The sequence below is a fragment of the Copadichromis virginalis genome, linkage group LG10 (assembly GCF_057382275.1).
Source record: "Copadichromis virginalis isolate Kocher_CV1m ecotype Utaka linkage group LG10, C_Virginalis_male_GT1.1, whole genome shotgun sequence".
Taxonomy (NCBI): domain Eukaryota; kingdom Metazoa; phylum Chordata; class Actinopteri; order Cichliformes; family Cichlidae; genus Copadichromis; species Copadichromis virginalis.
The window spans coordinates 25,839,130-25,856,456 of NC_140627.1; the positions used below are offsets into that span (position 1 = coordinate 25,839,130).

General features: G+C 39.8%; 1 protein-coding gene across 1 annotated transcript; it reads left to right on the forward strand.

Annotated features, from left to right (window-relative positions):
* Positions 1-13,887: 13,887 nt before the first annotated feature.
* LOC146700578 (15-hydroxyprostaglandin dehydrogenase [NAD(+)]-like) lies at positions 13,888-16,935 on the forward strand. The gene is made up of 7 exons (XM_085470842.1): positions 13,888-13,980; positions 14,641-14,764; positions 15,212-15,318; positions 15,397-15,493; positions 15,639-15,715; positions 16,499-16,656; positions 16,769-16,935. The coding sequence occupies exons 1-7, from the start codon at positions 13,888-13,890 to the stop codon at positions 16,890-16,892; spliced, it is 780 nt and encodes a 259-aa protein (XP_085326968.1). The 3' UTR covers positions 16,893-16,935.
* The last annotated feature ends 392 nt before the right edge of the window (positions 16,936-17,327 follow it).

Genomic DNA, 17,327 nt, shown 5'->3' on the forward strand with positions numbered 1-17,327 from the left:
GAAAGGTGCGCGCACGTACAGTGTGGAGGGGGAGGAGACACGTAAAACGCAGGGAGCGCGCTTTTGGGTCAGGTCGACGTGCTGCTTTCATGCGCTTCCTCGTCATAAAACCTCTTAATTTCCAATTTGGGAAGTCGTAAAGTGGCTCTTTGTCGGGCGCATTCAAGTGCGATCAGTAACGAAATGTATCACTGAGTCACGCTGTGTGTTTTGGACGAAGTTAGCTGTTGAAACCAAGGACTCACACCAAAGACAAAGACATTTTTATAAATGAAAAAAGAATTCATCATTTTAATGCATTTTTTCCACAATGAAACTGGAATAAAAGTGAAACACATCATTTATATATATTAATGACTTTCACATAACAATTGATTTAACCCAGCTGTCTCAAATTTTGCTGTTGGGGTGTGACTCAGCATGTAAGCCCACCATGCATGAAGTTACAATATAGGAATGACCAATCAAATGCTCCAAAAAGGTTTCCCATCATGACTTATGGCCCTCAATCACATGCTACGTAAAAAAGCTAGTTAAACACCTGTAATGTTTAAGCTGTATTTAACTAAGTAAAGGAAGCGTGAAGGCAAAATAAAATAACTTAAAATAGCAGTGCCTGTCCCACAGAAAATACTATCAGTGTGAAATGTGTTACAAACATGCAGTCAGCTCTTTTTGAGATGACCAAAAAGTCTGTTTATATTAGGCTACTGTTATTGATTTTATACAATTTTATTAGTAAAAGACAACAATGTTGGATGAGATGTCTTTGAACTTTAGGAGGAAATCCAAGCACCTGTAAAGGTGAGCAATTAATTTTCCCAAGAGGCCACATGCCAACCAGGGACTGTTGTGCAGGGCTGGACTAATGACCTTATAAAGAGATTAAATAAACTTGTGGGGCCTTCCGCAGTTTCTCATGTGGTATCTCGGAAATATGAAGTGCCCACCCCCTGATCCTGGAGGAAACTTATGCAATTATAACCATTATCACCATCTATCATTTCTTATACCCTCGTCTACATCCATGTCAGATTTTTCCGATAGACGTAAACGCACCACGGATCTTTTGATGACGTCTGGCTCGCTCTTTGGACGTGTCACCGTTTCATCACCTTTACCTCATTGACTTGCTGACCAAAACACAAGCTTATTATTGTAACAAGTAGTTTACAAATACATGTTCGTGGGTACCACGTGGAATTTGTCCTTTTATATGCTTGTATAGATTGTTTTCTCTCTTTTTTTAATTTTAAAGAAAGGAAAAGAAAGAAAAGGAGAAAAAAAGGTGGGCATGCAAACCCCCTTCTCAGAGTTCACACACTATACACACACGTGTGCATACCGGAGCTGCACGTGTGTGCTCCCTCCTGATTTCCCCCCAAAAAACAAGCTCTTCCTATGAAGTTTTCTACTTTTACCGAAACACACAGATGTCCCAGTTGACTATGCGTCCGTTGTTCTGCGTGTGTTTGTGTTGTGTCTTTAGCGACATTACGCGTGGCTCAGCATTACAGACCCTTTTTTAGCTGGTCTGGTTGATTATATAATGTGCTACTTGATACTCGGCGTGTGTAAAAGCGAGAGTATGGGAAAGAGGGGACGCGCCTGTGCGTTTGGAGAAAGAAAATGATGACTTGTGTTGAACGCAGAGGGGAAAAGTGGCTGTGCATTAGCAAGCTGTCCCTCAGGCAAATATTCAGTTTACTGAATGCTCCAACATTAGATTAGAGTCAGAGGCTCTGAGATATAAAATAGCAACATAAAAATATTGCATTCAAACTCTATAGTAAAACATTATCTGTGCAGTATACAGTATATGAATATACTAATATAATATATAAGTACAAAAAGCAGTCATGTAGGGCCTGGAAGTACTTTTAGAGTGTTTTTGGACTGTAGAAATATACAAAACCTGGATCAACCCCGGTTTCCACAATAGGACATAATTAAAGTTGATTTACTCTAAAACATTTCAAGTGAATACAATTTTATTTATTTAGTACTGAATCATAACAGTTGTTGCTTCAGAGAACTTTATATTGTAAGGTAAAAGCCCTGCTAAACCACTGAAAACCCCCAACGACCCCCTACGAGCAGCAATGGAAAGGGAAAACTCCTTTTTAACAGGAAGAACTCCAAAAGAACTAGAACATTGCATAATACATAAGTTAATGGACGTAAATATCGTATCTATTCGTATTTCTTGCAGCTAAAATGTGAAATGTAAAGGACTGAATAATGCAATATTTCCTTTTCAAATGTACTCCCTGGTGCGGTGAAGTAGCAAAAAACTAACCTAATATGATACATATAATATAAAAGTGATACAGTGCAAAATACCATTTAAATTATAAATTCTGTACACTGTAAAATAAACATATAAAAGTACAATACTGTAAAAAATTCTCGAGCCACAACTCATGTCGTTATATTCTGCTTTTAAGGAGCAAGACTTTCTTGTAATCTTTTGAGCAATAGTTCTACAGGCTTTCTGAAGGTCAGTTTTTCTTTGGACATTTGCTGTTTTTTCACTTATTTTCAGCCCACTCCTTACACCTGACTATTTTCAGATGAATGTTTTTGTCTTAAGCCACTAAAGACTGACCTATGAATCATTCGAGCACAAAAAAGGCACCTAACTCAAGGAAAACCAGTGTTGTGTCTGCACAACAGGCAACTTAACAAAGAAACATTTTTACATTGTATCTTTAGAAACTTTGTTACCAGCAGCTTGCCACAAAAACATAATGAACAACGCCAAATAAAACACAGTTTGGCAGGCATAAAATATTATTTTTTTAAGCAACAAGTTGATTCTCAAAGAGCTCTTAGCTCAAAAGTTCACATATCTGGGTATGGTGTGCACAGTGTCCTTAAAAAATTGAGGAAATTGGAAAAGTGGAGGAAAAAAGAAAAGATGGTAGGCCCAAAAAATATCTACAGCAGATGAACATTATATTTGTTATATTGCAAAATCTATCAAAAAAAAACAACAACAACAACAACAACAACCAACAAATCGCAAAACAAAAAATAAATGAAGGGTTTTAAAAAAAGCAAAACTAAATCTGAGTTAGCTGATTCTTGATTCATGGAAAAACGCTTTCCAAATAAATATTGCAATCACCAGCTCTACTAAAACACTAACTTCACCAGCTTCACAAAGTGTTTAAAAATAAAACATGTTATGTGTTACAAAGCATTTATAAAAAAAAATTTGACACATCAGCCCAGGAGCTGTAGTTGTTGTACTCAACCAACAGGATTCCTGGAGTGTTTTCTGAGTAAAGCCAGAACTATGCTGTCAGCCAGTACTGATCATGGCATGCACAAACTTCCTCTTAGCCTACTAATGGCTGCATTATTATGAAGGGCGTAGCATCAGTTGCTATATTTGAATGACGGGTGTGTGCAAGAGATAACAGTTCTGTGACAAGAGAAAGTAATGAGAAAAAAAAAGTTTGGTTTGATTTAAATTACACCAACCATATGAATGAATTCACACCCATCACATTCCTGCACGCACATTCTCCAGCTTCCTTAAAGCGGGTGGTCCTGACTACTGAGATCAATAAAAACTGACAGGTCTCTTTAAAGCTAGCACCACCATTTCTGCAGCCATAAATAGTATGCTATTTTTAAACCGACCCAGTAGCAAAGTGACCTCACTGCAAAGAAACCAACTACACGTTTATTTTTAACATTAAACTATCTCCCAAATCCTCTATTAGGGATGAATTTTCATCTACGCTGCCAACATTATTGTGTTTTTTTCAGTCAGTGCTTCACCACAGGGAATGCTTTAAAGTTAAAAATAAAAATAAATGCTTAGTGGAAGAGTATTAATTACTAGCTGTTACACCAGTACCAATTTGTGATACCAAAACTGTGAAAACTCAGACACCAGCTTATGTAGACCTAAATCTCCCACGTGAATGAGGGCATGGTGGACAAAACTGGACCAGCTGCTTTTCTCTAGCTGTTATCCACATTATAATCATATAACTGTCATAAAAGTCAGTCGTCCTGCTTTAGTCCTGCCAGAACACAATGTGTTTAAAAAGTGTGTTCAGGTATGTTAATTAATAAAATACTTTCTTTATTCATAGAGTTGAATATGAATGTTTCCAGCAATACATTTTTTAAATAAGGAACATTAAAGGTACAGTGTGCAAAAATCTCACCACTAGATGTCACTAGATTGCAGGTTGCAGTCGATTGGATTCTGTCTTCTTAACCCTTCCAATTAAAGTGCAGAATCCTGGGTAAGGTGGCCACCGTTCTTCTGTAGTGAGTGTGGGCTGTCAGGCCACTCTTTACCTCAGCTGTCAAAACGTGTCCACATCTGTTTACTTTGCAGGAGGTTGTAAAACGATTGTGTTGATGAGCCAGGGACGTTCGCTTCTGTCTGATGACAGCAATACTGAAATGAGTTGTCGAGGATATCCTGAAGTTTCCTGTCAGTAAGCATCACTGTTTTTGCTACTGTTAGCCAGCGTTTGTGAAACTATCTTTGAAGTGGATTTAACATTTTTGGACTCTCTCATGTCTTTTGTCTTCTTCCTCTCACCCCAACTGTTTGCCCTGAGCCTGGTTCTGCTGGAGGTTTCTTCCTGTTAAAAGGGAGTTTTTCCTTCCCACTTTCTCAAAAGTGCTTACTTATAGGGGGTCACATGAATGTTGGGTTTTTATCTGTATGTATTATTGTACGGTCTACCTTAGAATATAAAGCGCCTTGAGACGACTGTTGTTGTGATTTGGTGCTGTGTAAATAAATTGAATTGATTTATATGAGAGGGAATAAACCCTAATACAATGTGAGAATGTAATCAAACTGTTCATCAGAGGGAAAATGTGATTTTTGGGACACTCAGGTCTAACATTAGCACAATGTTAGCTGATAACCAGCTGTGTTGATGTTTAGCCAGTTTGTTGTCAGCTTTGCGCAGAAGAGATGGCCACATGTCTAATCTGCTGTCAATAAGTAATTGTAACAATACTGAAAATAAATAAGCATGTTTTGTGCCAGTTTGTGTGTGTCACAGCCCTGACTTCAGTTTAGGAGACGAGGAATGAGGTGAGGAGAGGTCATTTAGATATCAACAAAAGTGATAATATTTAGCAAAAATGAAAAGTGAACTCCAACAGCATTATACATAATTTCACTTTTAATATATGAGCCAAATAATGTGCAATTCCAGTGGCTTTCTCACATCGCATGTCACAGCATTCAAACAACACAACAGTGTCTGAATGACATAAATGCATCTGCACAGCTGGATGCAGCCTGTAATGTTGCTTATTCCACAAATGAAAAGCAATAAAAATTGATGACCAAAGGTTTTAATGTGGGGCACTGGGGCGCTTTGTTTACCATCACAATTATAACACTTGGTGGACACTTTCCCAATTTATCCCATAAAGCACGAGACCTAATGAATGTTGTGCAGCAAACTTGGATGAAATCAGCATCTAAAACAAACAGGAAGTAGCTTACCTAAGGTCATCTAAGACCCCCCTGAGACATTAAAATAGAGAGTTTATATTATGAATCTATAAATGAAACGAGGGAGGCAGTGATAATTGAAAAGAAAGGGAGTATGAGGAAAGATCCCCAATTCTTTGAACCATCTCCCTAGGATCATTGGCCTCTGAGAAATAATTTCACCCCAGGCATCTCTTTATCTTTTGTTGTGCAACTCTGGTGTAAACAATGCGACACTTGAAACTGTAATATCTAATCACTGTGTAATTGTAAATGATTGTCTTTGCAGTCATTTTATTATTACACTGACATCATTAATCTCACTTTCTGGTGTCAGGTTTTAAAGTGCAGTTCTGATGCTTTTGTGGTTTTGATTGAAAATAGCACATGACACATCAGCATCAGACCTATGTTGATGATACTTCCTAATCTCTTTCTCTCTCCTCCTCTCTTTTGTCTCTGAAGGGCTACTCAATTCATGACAACAACACAACACACAGCTGAGTAGACATACACAAAATACACAAAATGTGGTAAAAATGTGTGTGACTGATGCTGTCACCGCAGCATCAGTCACCGCACCATCAGTCCTCCTGTCCTCTCTCGCTCTTTGTTCCTGCACATCCTGCTACTACTTAAGACAGAAGTCGTTCGGTTGTTGCCCGAGTGTTGGATTACCATGTTAGTGAAAAGTGACTCTGTTTTGCTCCACACCTACAACTCACCTGTTTTCTCATCTGCACAGAAACCCTGATGTTATCCTGAGAGCCAGTGATCAACGAATGTGTGGAGGTGAAATTTGACTCTGACCTGTCCTCGACCGAACTCTCAACCTCTGGAAATCCTATTTCGATGTGTGCTCTTTTGCATTTTGGGAATGTGTTTTGCTGCTACAGTTCATGTACATTAAGCTGAAAGCAGGAATTTCTGTTGGTATTATAGGCAAATATGTCACATACCCTCATTGGGCACTTTTTTAGGTACACCATGCTTGTACTGGATTGGTCCCTCTTTTTGCCTCCAAAACTGTTTCAGTTCTTTGTGGTATAGATTAATTTGTCAGAGATCACACAGTTGCTACAAATTTCTGCACATTCATCTCCCATTCCAAAAGAGCAACTCTTGTTTTAAAAAGTGCTCTTTTGGATTGAGATCTGGTAACTCTGGATGTTCAAGACACCATTGTGATGATCTGAGGCTTTTCATGACTCGAGGTGGATTATCAGAAGACACAGATACGGTCAGCAACAGTTCTCTAGTAAGCTGTGACATTTAAACATTTTTTAGTTGGTTCTAAGGGCCCCAAGTTTACCAACAAAATATTCCCCATGCCATCAAACCACCATGAGCCCGAACTGCTGATACAAGGCAGGATGGATCCATTCTTTCATGTTTTTTGAGTCAAATACTGATCCTACCATCTGAATTTTGCAGCAGAAATCAAGATACATAAGACCAGGCAATATGTTTCCAAGTTGCTATTGTCAAATCCTCTGCAAATAGCCTCAGGTTCCTGTTCTTAGTTGACAGGACTGGTACCCAGTCTGGGCCAGTGGTCTTCTGCTGCTGTTGCTCATCTGCTTCAAGGTTCATTCAGAGATGTTCTTCTGCATACCTTTGTTAATACGAATGGTTATTTAAGTGACCGCTGGCATCAACAAGTCACTCTAATCACCTTTCTTCCTTATTCTGATGCTGTGTGAGCTTCAGCAGGGTCTCTTGATCATGACTGCATGCTTCAAATGCATTGAGTTGCTTCCATGTGATTGGCTGACTACATATTTGCGCTAATGAGTAGTTTAAAACCTGACAAAGTGGCTGGAGAGTGTATTTATTATTGGTCCATGTTTCGTTAGAATTTTAAATTCTGGCTTTTATTATATGTTTGATGATATAAAGTTCGGCTTTTACAAACTTTTAGAGTCTGATGGCTATATTCACGTTATAATGGATGCTATTAGCATTAGCAGTGATCTATCACAGATATACTGATGTTGGCACATACAGTAGTTCTCTGATTAGCATCAGTAAAGAAACATTGTTTTTTTTTTTAATTTAACATAACAAAATTGCAGAAAAAAATGCAAAAAAGGTTTTTAGGTTTATCGTTTATAAATTTGGCATTGTTTTCGTGGTGAAGTGGATCTGAATGCACGGTTTACAAGTTTCTAAGTAGTTTGTGAAATATATCCCGGACGATAACATACAATGAAGCCATATTTTTCCTTTTGCAATGTAACTCTTAACATGTTGTTCTAAAACATCATGAGAAATATCGAGCAGATATATGAATACTGGAGGTGTTTTTCTCTGAGACACTGGTACTGGCATCTGTCTGAAACATCCAACATGGTTAAATCTCTAACATGTATTTCCACATTGTTAAAAAAGTTACATTAGGAGTAACGCAGTTAGGAGCAGTGACTTAGCTGACTGAAAAGATTGAGGAAGGCACTGACTTTGGAGAATGCTGTGCATAATATAAACTGATCACAGGTCCAGTTCCTTTTCATTATGTTGCTTTCATTCTCAAGTTTTTCTGTCCCCGGGATCAAACCATACATGTCACAATAATGGGGCGATCGTGGCTCAAGAGTTGGCAGTTCGTCTTGTAATCGGAAGGTTCGAGCCCCGGCTCGGACAGTCTCGGTCGTTGTGTCTTTGGGCAAGATACTTCACCCGTTGCCTTCAGTTAGGAGCACTACTGGTGGTAGTCAGAGGGCCTGGTGGCTCCAGTGTCCGGCAGCCTCACCTCTGTCAGTGCGCCCCAGGGCAGCTGTGGCTATAATGCTCCAAATAATGAGAAAGGAGGACCTGAAGCTCTCCCATCTGACTTTGGCCAAGAGCCGGGGTACACTGTGGGCAGGTTGATAGTCTATCAAAAGGCCGACAGGGCAAAAACGCTTGAAACCTTGACACAATGACTGATGACTGATGACATGTGACGACTTCCTTTACAGCAGATGTGATCACCCTGTCGTCAGGGTACGCTGACTCTGAAACTAAAACTTCTAATAACTTAAACTTAAAGCTTTTATTCTGTCATTAAACACTGACCGATTGCTGTGTGTGCTGAAAGGCATGAATGCAAAAAGTGTGTGTGTGACAAACAGCAGAATGGAAGTTTGTCAACAAACCACCACAAGGTCTGTTGTGGAGCTGCTTCTTGACTCAGTGGCTTTTAGGTCATTGTGCAATTGAATGAAGCTGCGTCTCATTTTTAGGGTCACGTAAACACGTGTGAATGACCGAGGAGTGAGGTGTGATCCACTATCTTTTTGGCACACCAACAAAACCCCGCTCTATTAAGTTCCAGCAACCACCACACACCTTCATACCACATAATCTCTGCGCATTTGCACTCAGTCTCCTGTAGATACCGACATACAGACACAGACACACACCGGCAGCCCTGCTCCTCCCCCATCACGGCCTCACACTGTAAACAGGCTCAAATTTTGTTCATTGGCGGCTGCCTATTCTTTGCGGCCGATGACACTGGTGACATGTAAAGCTCTCTGGCATTGTCCAGCTCGCTGGAGCTCTTTAGCAGTGTAATCACCAGTGAAATGGCAATGGGCCACTGGGATGAAAACACAAGTCAGCAGCTGGTCAGCAAATCACAGCTGAAAGCCGTTAAATGGTGGATTTGCCCTGTAAGCAAGACGAGCTCGGGGGCCCTTTGTGGACCCAGTTTGTGAATGCGCAGAGCTGAAAGGATATTTTTCGTAACAGTTAACGGGCATTTTATAACTCGGCCTTTCACACGTCTGACACATCAAGCTGATGAAAATAGTTTTGAGACTGTCTAAGCAGACTTCATGTCAGGGCTAGCAGGGTACTGAAAAGTTTGATTAAGGTGTTCAGACAAGCAGAATTCTTATCAGAGTCGAGTGTATTTATTTTAATTAAAACTTGACACAAGCTGAGCACCTTCTGTACAGATAAAGCACAATTTCCATATATGACTCACAGCCCAGATTTGCTAACTTTACGCTGACAGTGATTGGAAGATGCTGAAGAGAAACACCTTCACTGTCAAATCAATTTTTAAATTTTTTTTATTTAATTATTTAATTTATTTAGTTTAAAAAACAAAATAAAAAAGATTCAGGCAATAAAGGATATGACACTTACACCTCTCGCCAAGGCTCCCGGCAGCAGAGAGACAAAACTGTAATTATCGTCTTGCGGTTGCATGCCTCCAGCAGTGAAGTTGCAGTTTACATCCATTACTGTCCTGACTCATAATATGGTGGAGGCTTAGGAGGAATTTAATACGCGGGCATTAAAGATTAGTGTCACTATTTCAGCATCCCACCAAAGTATGATCGCAAACTCTAAGTATGGTGCTAAGTAATAAGCAGAATTATTGCAGTTTTCTTTCAAACATCATGAATCTACAGTGGTGATGAACTTTAACCCTCTTAGATATATTTAATGTCATCACTTAATTTCATGCTATTTCATGTTTACCTGTAAAGTTGAGTTAGATCTCCTTTCAGTCTTAGTGAACATCTGTGCTAAATTCAGTCCAATGGCGTTTATGAATAGGACAGATCTATAGACAACCCCCAAAACATAATGATTCCTGCTACAAGAATGAATATCACAAACAATGTGTGTGCCTGGGGTCTGACGAAAGGCAGGAATGTAATATTGAAAATACAAAAGTGGAGCAATTTTAGCAAAATATGCCCCGTCAGTCTTAAAGTTTGATCTTTACATCAGGTGCTGGTCTCATGATTGTTGTTTCTTACAGTTCAGCCAATAAAGCAGACCCTATCAAAAAAAGAAATAGAAGGAGAAAAAGTAATCTTTAAAGCACTGGATAAGTATAAAACTCATGTTTTATAATTTCTGTGAACGGTAGAAGTTAGGAGTCTGAATGTCGAAGCAACTGATATCTTCAATGTGTTTATGGTTACAAAAAACTGACGAAATGACTTCACTGAAACAGGCAATCAATCACCATGAGGCCACCGCTGCTATCAACTCTCTGCTCCACCTAGTGGCAGGTCAGGACCAGAGCTCTGCAAACCTCTCCACACCAAAATGAGACATGCTGCATTATGATGTACAGCGGTGTCATAAATTTATATATTTATCATGGGCATGAATGTCATGGTAATTTTGATCTTTTAATGATTTCCAGCGTGGAATTCGTTTACAGTTTTAATTACTTTAAAAAACAAGAACTGGGTGCACAAGTTTGAATTTATTTTGTGTGTTTTCCTCATCCACACAGGTTAAAAAGTATATATACAGAAATCTGTACATACACTCCCACTAATATATTGTTAAATGTCCCTTAGAGGATAAATACCACTAATGTTCCTTGGCTGAATAGCTTCTTGACCAGATGCTTTTAGTGGCCATCAACACGCTGCTGGCATAATTCTGGCTGGATATTTGACCACTTTTATTGGCAGATTATCAGAGTTAATTTAAAAAGTCTTGGCTTCCTGGCACAGATTCGACTTTTAAGTATATTAAAGAATTTTCATTCCAGAATCTTGATGTTAGCCTTCTTTATCTGTTCAAATCCAGTTTTGATGTGCGTTTGGGACCATCGTCCTGTTGGAGCACCCAGATGTGTTCAAGCTTCAACCATCTAGCTGTTCATCTGAGGTGACGTTGAAGAATTTGGAGGTAGTTCTCCTTCTTCACAATACCACCCACTTTGTATAGTGTACCAGAACAACTGGCAGCAAAATAGCCCCAGAGCATGACGCTGCCACCACCATTAATAAAAAGACAAAAAATGAGGTGCTGGCTCTGATGCATATCAACAGATGCTCCTCAGTAGGGTGAAGAAATTCAATAAAAAAAGAGAAATTCTTTTAATTGCTTTACCTTTAACAGAGTGCCTCAGCTACCAGCATGACCCTTGACAGTTGGCATAGTTTTACAAGTTTTGAAAGCCTCACCTTTACTCCACATTTGGCTCGTCTACGTGGGCAGCTGCAAATTCCAGTCGAGCTTGATGGTGCCAGTTGAGCAGGGACTTCTTCATCAGTGATGTGAGATCTACTTCAGTGTGGAGAGTGATGCTGGTATTCCAGCTGTTTCCAATTCCAGGCTTGATCTTTCTACATGGTTTCTTTTAAAAACTCCTTTTTGCATAAAATGATTGAAAACCAGAAGCATTTCATTCGAACATTTTAGAATATCTATCATAGATATATGAAACAGAGCCGTGACAAAAGTATTCTTATATAATGGGGTCATTAATGGCATCACTAGTTCACTTAAATTCCTAAAAAAGCACATACCTCACTGACACAAGGATGCAGACTATCCGCGCTGTAAAAACTGCTTTCTTTGAGCTGCTGTTCAGTTCAGGACGGCTGTTGAGTCACATCGCATTAATACTTGAGGTTCCCACCCTGCCCTAACAGCAATTATGTGTGTTGCTGGAGCTGCAAAAACAAAAGTGATGCAGTTCATAAAACTGTATCGGCTACTGACCTTCCTGCTTAATGGACTGAACGAAAAAGAGAAAATATTTCAAGGGCTAAGCATCATCATCGTTATCTGCATCAAGTATGAGCAATGCGCCGCTTCTGTTGCAATACTTTCTGTACATTTGCAGCGGTTGTGACAGAAATATTTTGCCAGAAGCCCACACAATGAGTTCTAAAGTTATAATCAACTTGCACAGTCTTGCCGTGTACGTTTATGCTCAAAACCCTTTAAGCAATATGTGTCCTGAGCACGCGCGCACACACACACACGCACACAGCTCAGTATCTGGCTCAGTATTTATAAGTATGACTAATACACTGTATATGCATATTATCATGCGTGCTTAAACCTGATTTCTCTGCCTGGCACTGAATAAAACTAATCAGACAGCTTCTTGACCTTTGATGACAATAACCACTCCTGTGTCTCCTGCAGAGCAGCAGAGCAGCAGTAAATGCAATAAAAAGCAGCTAAATTAGCAAGAAAGCATCCTGCTTCATTGACCATTACGCCTAAAAATCTAATCAGTGACTCATTGTGACTCCTCATAATAAGTTCTGTTTGTAGTGGAATGTTTTTCCAGACCCCTACAGACTGCACACCAGATGCTTTCCCGTGCAGTTTGTTCCACACTTGTTCATATTAAGGAGCTTTAACATCAGTGTTAGCTCAGAGTGCTGCTGCTCTTGCTTCACTGCACTGACTTAGTATCAGATTTGGGATTGAATTTAACTTCATGCTTTCTCAGGCCCCACAAAGAGTCTCAGGCTTTCAGCCTATGACCTGCTAGAAGCTAACTTTGGGATAACCGGGCTTTAGTTGTGCTGGAACCTCTGTTAATGGATCTGTTTGACTCATCAGCATTTCTTTTATTAAATGCTTCATTAATGCTTAAATATTAAAGTCAGCATATGGAGTATTTGAGCCAGCCAGTGGAGTGTCATATCGGTCGAGTGGGCTCAGCTATCTGGACCAGCTGATAGCACTGCTGCTCAAACTCCTTCCTAAAAGAAACTTTAGGCTGTTTATTTGAATGCAATCCTCATAAATGCATGTGGCTAATTGGATTTGCCACTTGAAGGCCTCAGAAAAAAACACTTACAATGTGATTTAAAACAACAACTTTACATTGGGCTACTCTCCTTGAATTTAAAAACAAACAAACAAACAAACAAACAAACAAACAAACAAACAAACAAACAAACAAACAAACAAACAAACAAACCATTAGGTAAAAGCAGAAAAAAGCTGAAAATCAGGTGTTTTTGACATTCTCTTTCACTTTTCTGACAGTAGATCAGAGACACTGGCCACAAAGTTGCACAGCTCCATACCTCCATCTGCTGGCCACATGCAGCTCCACTAATGGCTGTGGGGATTAAGAGATTTATGACCGTCAGGTCAAAATAGATTTCAAACATTTCCAAAGTATTTCATTGGTCAAACTGAAGAGTGACTTATCGTGACGGATTTAGCCCAAAACATTTAACTTATTTGTGTTGCCTGTATCAAAGACATCGTACTAAGTTAGACTGTTTCCACTTCAGTAAACAAACAAATAAAATAAATGAGGGCAAATGATGTTTGTTTGTTTGTTTGTTTGTTTGTTTGTTTGTCTGTTTTCTTCTTCTTTGTGTTTAACGGCGGTTGGCAACCAACGTAAAGGAGCATTATCGCCTCCTACTGTTCCGGAGTATGGGTCAGACACAAATGATGTTTTATTGAGTTGGGCCAAGTTTCAGTCAGCAGAGCCACACCTCCTACAGGTGCACTCACTCACTCTAATTGCCTCTCCCTGTATTCGAACCAGCTGGAAATTGTATGGCTTCCTGATGACCAGCAACATATAAAAACACATAACTTCTCTCTGCTTAACATTTTCTCATTTCCTTGCAAATCTACTCTAGGTCTTTTCTTGTGAAACAGCTGAAATGGCTCTCAATGGTAAAACTGCAGTAGTGACCGGAGCTGCGATGGGAATAGGAAGATCAATAGCTGAACTTCTTCTGCAAAATGGTGCCAAGGTAGTGTTTGAGATCAGATATTCTTGTGCTTCACATTTTGAAGTGCTGAGGTTGAATACTTTTTTTTCCTGCAATAAATGAGTAAATTTGTGGTGATGAATATGAGCATGTAACTGCGAGAGTAGATAAGTTTGTTAGTTTTACTAGTCATAGGTGAGTAAAATCAAATACTCTAAGTAGACTACTGCATGGCCTATTTAGAGTTAGAAAGCGGATACAGGTTAAGTCAGCATGAATGAGTTTGATTTGAACTGCATCCTTTTATTAAGCTGTCTTCAGTTTGTCCCCCCTGGTCTGAAGTTGGTTGCCCCCCAAATTACTGTATTTGTGGTGTTGGAAGGTGGATGTTGGAGGGGAAACTTGCTATCCATTTAATAGCATTTATTATAGCTCTTTCACTAAAAATGGTAACACTTATGCTTTTTAAACTCTAAGCAATGAAATGTAACTTATTTTTTGGGTTGTATTTGCAAGAATGGAATGCAAGGAAGACTCTATCTGATGAAATTTTCATCCTCACTGAGGAGGGATGGAAAAGGAACAGGTTCCTGACCTCTTTTAGTGTCTGTGGCTAAAACCCTTCATGGGGGTAAATCATAACATTTCACTGCAGGATGTGACCAAAAACAAAATGCTTAATGTGTTGTCCTGCACATATAGGTGGCCATCCTGGACATGAATGAAACTGCAGGACAGAGTTTAGTTGAAACCCTGAACAAAGAGCACGGACCAGACCGAGCCCTGTTCCTGCTGTGCAACGTAGAGTCAGAAGAGGAGATCAAAGGTAACATGCATACACAACAAAATGTAAATGGTGGCGGCAAAGGCGTGTGTGTTCTGCTTTCCTTCAAATACTTGTAGATTTAGTTTGTTCCAGTCAGTGAATTTTTCTCAAACTCACCAGCTTGAGTCACAGTATGAGCAGTTATCAGCAGCTGGAGCTCCAGACCATGAGAAATTACTTGCTCTTCATGTGGGAGTCAATGAGCCATCAGAACTTTACCAGAGCACAGGGGTTTTGCTAATGTAGATGCTGCTAATAAAGCTGATCAGATTCTGGAGGTAGTTGGCATGCTTCTGTAGTCAGCTTAAAGTTGCTTCATGAATTGGGAATGCTGCAACAGTTCTTGTAGTTCCCAATAAACAGCTAGAGATGAATTTGTCTTTTTATTGTTGGCTTGAATTTTGTCACTTGGTTTTGAAAGGACTGTTATTCCTGTGGTGTCTCAAGCTGCCTTTCAGAAAACTGTAGAAACCTTTGGTGGAATTGACATCCTGGTCAACAATGCTGGCATCTTCAATGAGATAACGTGGGAGAAGACTATTGGCATCAACCTTGTAAGAAACACTCACATTGAGCTACTCAAAATCAGATATGCAAGAGATTGCAAGTGTCATGGATGCCTTTTGTTGTAGGGTGGCTGTATTAGGGGGTCTTACCTGGTTATCGAGCACATGAACAAGCTGACTGGGGGTCGTGGAGGGGTCATCATCAATGTGGCATCCATGGCAGGTAAACTTATGTATTTGCGTCTAAACAGACCATTTCATGCATGGTAGTCACTTCATTTGAAATGATGAACAGCCTGAACTATCAGGACTACTTTGACTGCTAAAGGAAAACTTGAGTTGAACTTGAACTGCAACCCATCCAACAGGTATTGGCCTTCTGTCTTGCTGCCCTGTGTATACAGCCACCAAGCATGCAGTGGTTGGGTTTACTCGAGCATTTGCGGTAAGGAAACTGACACAATTTCAGGAAAAATCAGTTTCAATTTGTTTGTACTGTCTGGAGAGTCAATGTAAGCTGCATGTTGGGCTTAGTGGCTACTAGGGCAACTGTGCTACTGCTATAACTTGCATGTTCAACTGCTCATTAACACATTGTCTAATCAGCCAGTAAAAGTCAATTGGGTCAATATGACTTGAGGCTCAAAGAGACATCAAAAGAAATATGATTGAAGTGATTTTAAACAAGGCATGGTGGGTCTGAGTACTTCAGAAACTGATCTACTAGGATTTTTCCAGCACACTTTAGGGTTTACATAAAATGGTCTGGAAAGAAATCAGCGAGCATCAGTTGTGAGCGTAATGCTAGGTCAGAATGACCAGACTAACACGATGGCAACAGTAATTCCACCAAGCACTTATTGCAACAAAGGTATGCACAAGGGAATGGACTGCACCATACACTGAAGCGCATGGTATTGAAGAACTGAAAACTGAAACTAGAAATTGCATGGATCATCCTGCTTTGTAACGTCAGTTCATCCTGCAGGTGGAATAACAGGGTGGAGGATATCCTGACACACATGATTACTGTTGCTATTCATGTCATGCCTCTGACCAGTGTGGCAATCATCTGATGGTTGCTGCTAGCAGGAGAACATGCAGGTCACAAAGCTCAGTTTCTCTTCGGTGTTCCAGTGGACTTGATCACCATCTTTCTCCTGTGACCATTTTTCAGCCCCTTATTGAATCGAGAGCTACACAAAATGTAAAGAAACTTTCTTACTAGGCTGCCTCAGTTGCATCAGGCTATGGTATACGGATGAATGCCCTCTGCCCAGGATTCGTTAAAACGGACCTCTTCTCCTCTATCAAGTCCAAACTGGGACAATTCTCCAACTTGGCAGGTGCCAACCAGGAACTGATAGAAAAACTTGGCGTGTTAACGTGAGTCTAAAATTGTACAAAGCCTTAAAATGTCTGTGCACATGGCATTATGTTTTTAAAAGTATTTTGCAGTGGAAATGAATATTCATGGTAACTGTATCTCTTGATCCAGGCTTGCAGAAGTCGTCGAGGGCTTCCTTGAGCTCGTGACAGATGAGACCAAAAATGGAGAAGCTCTCCTAGTTCTCCCAAAAGAGAAGAAATATGCAACTTTTTCAGCATCACCCACTGATTAACTCATGACAATATTTCAAGTCTTTCAGGCAAGAGTTTCAACTTCTGTACAATGTATGAAATGTACTGCAATAACAGATTAAAATATAAAATCTGTGTGGGTGTTTGATCTGCAACATCCTGCCACTGGCAAATTTCAGTCTTGTTATTGCACAAGACTGACACTTAAACCATTTGACTGTAGGAGCTGCTGAACTTGTGTCACAACACACCGCAAAGATGTAGTGTCACCTGTCTCTAGCTCCCCCTAGTGTAACTTTTTTCTTCCCCTATTTAAACAAACGCACGCCTGACAGGGACGTAGTCAGTCACTGTACCGGCGTAGAATAAACTAATATATCTGAACAGAAATCAACTTCCTCTGCCAATACCCGAAATGACAAACCACAAGGGAAAATGCATTGTCACTGCAAAATATCACACCATATGTTTGAAGG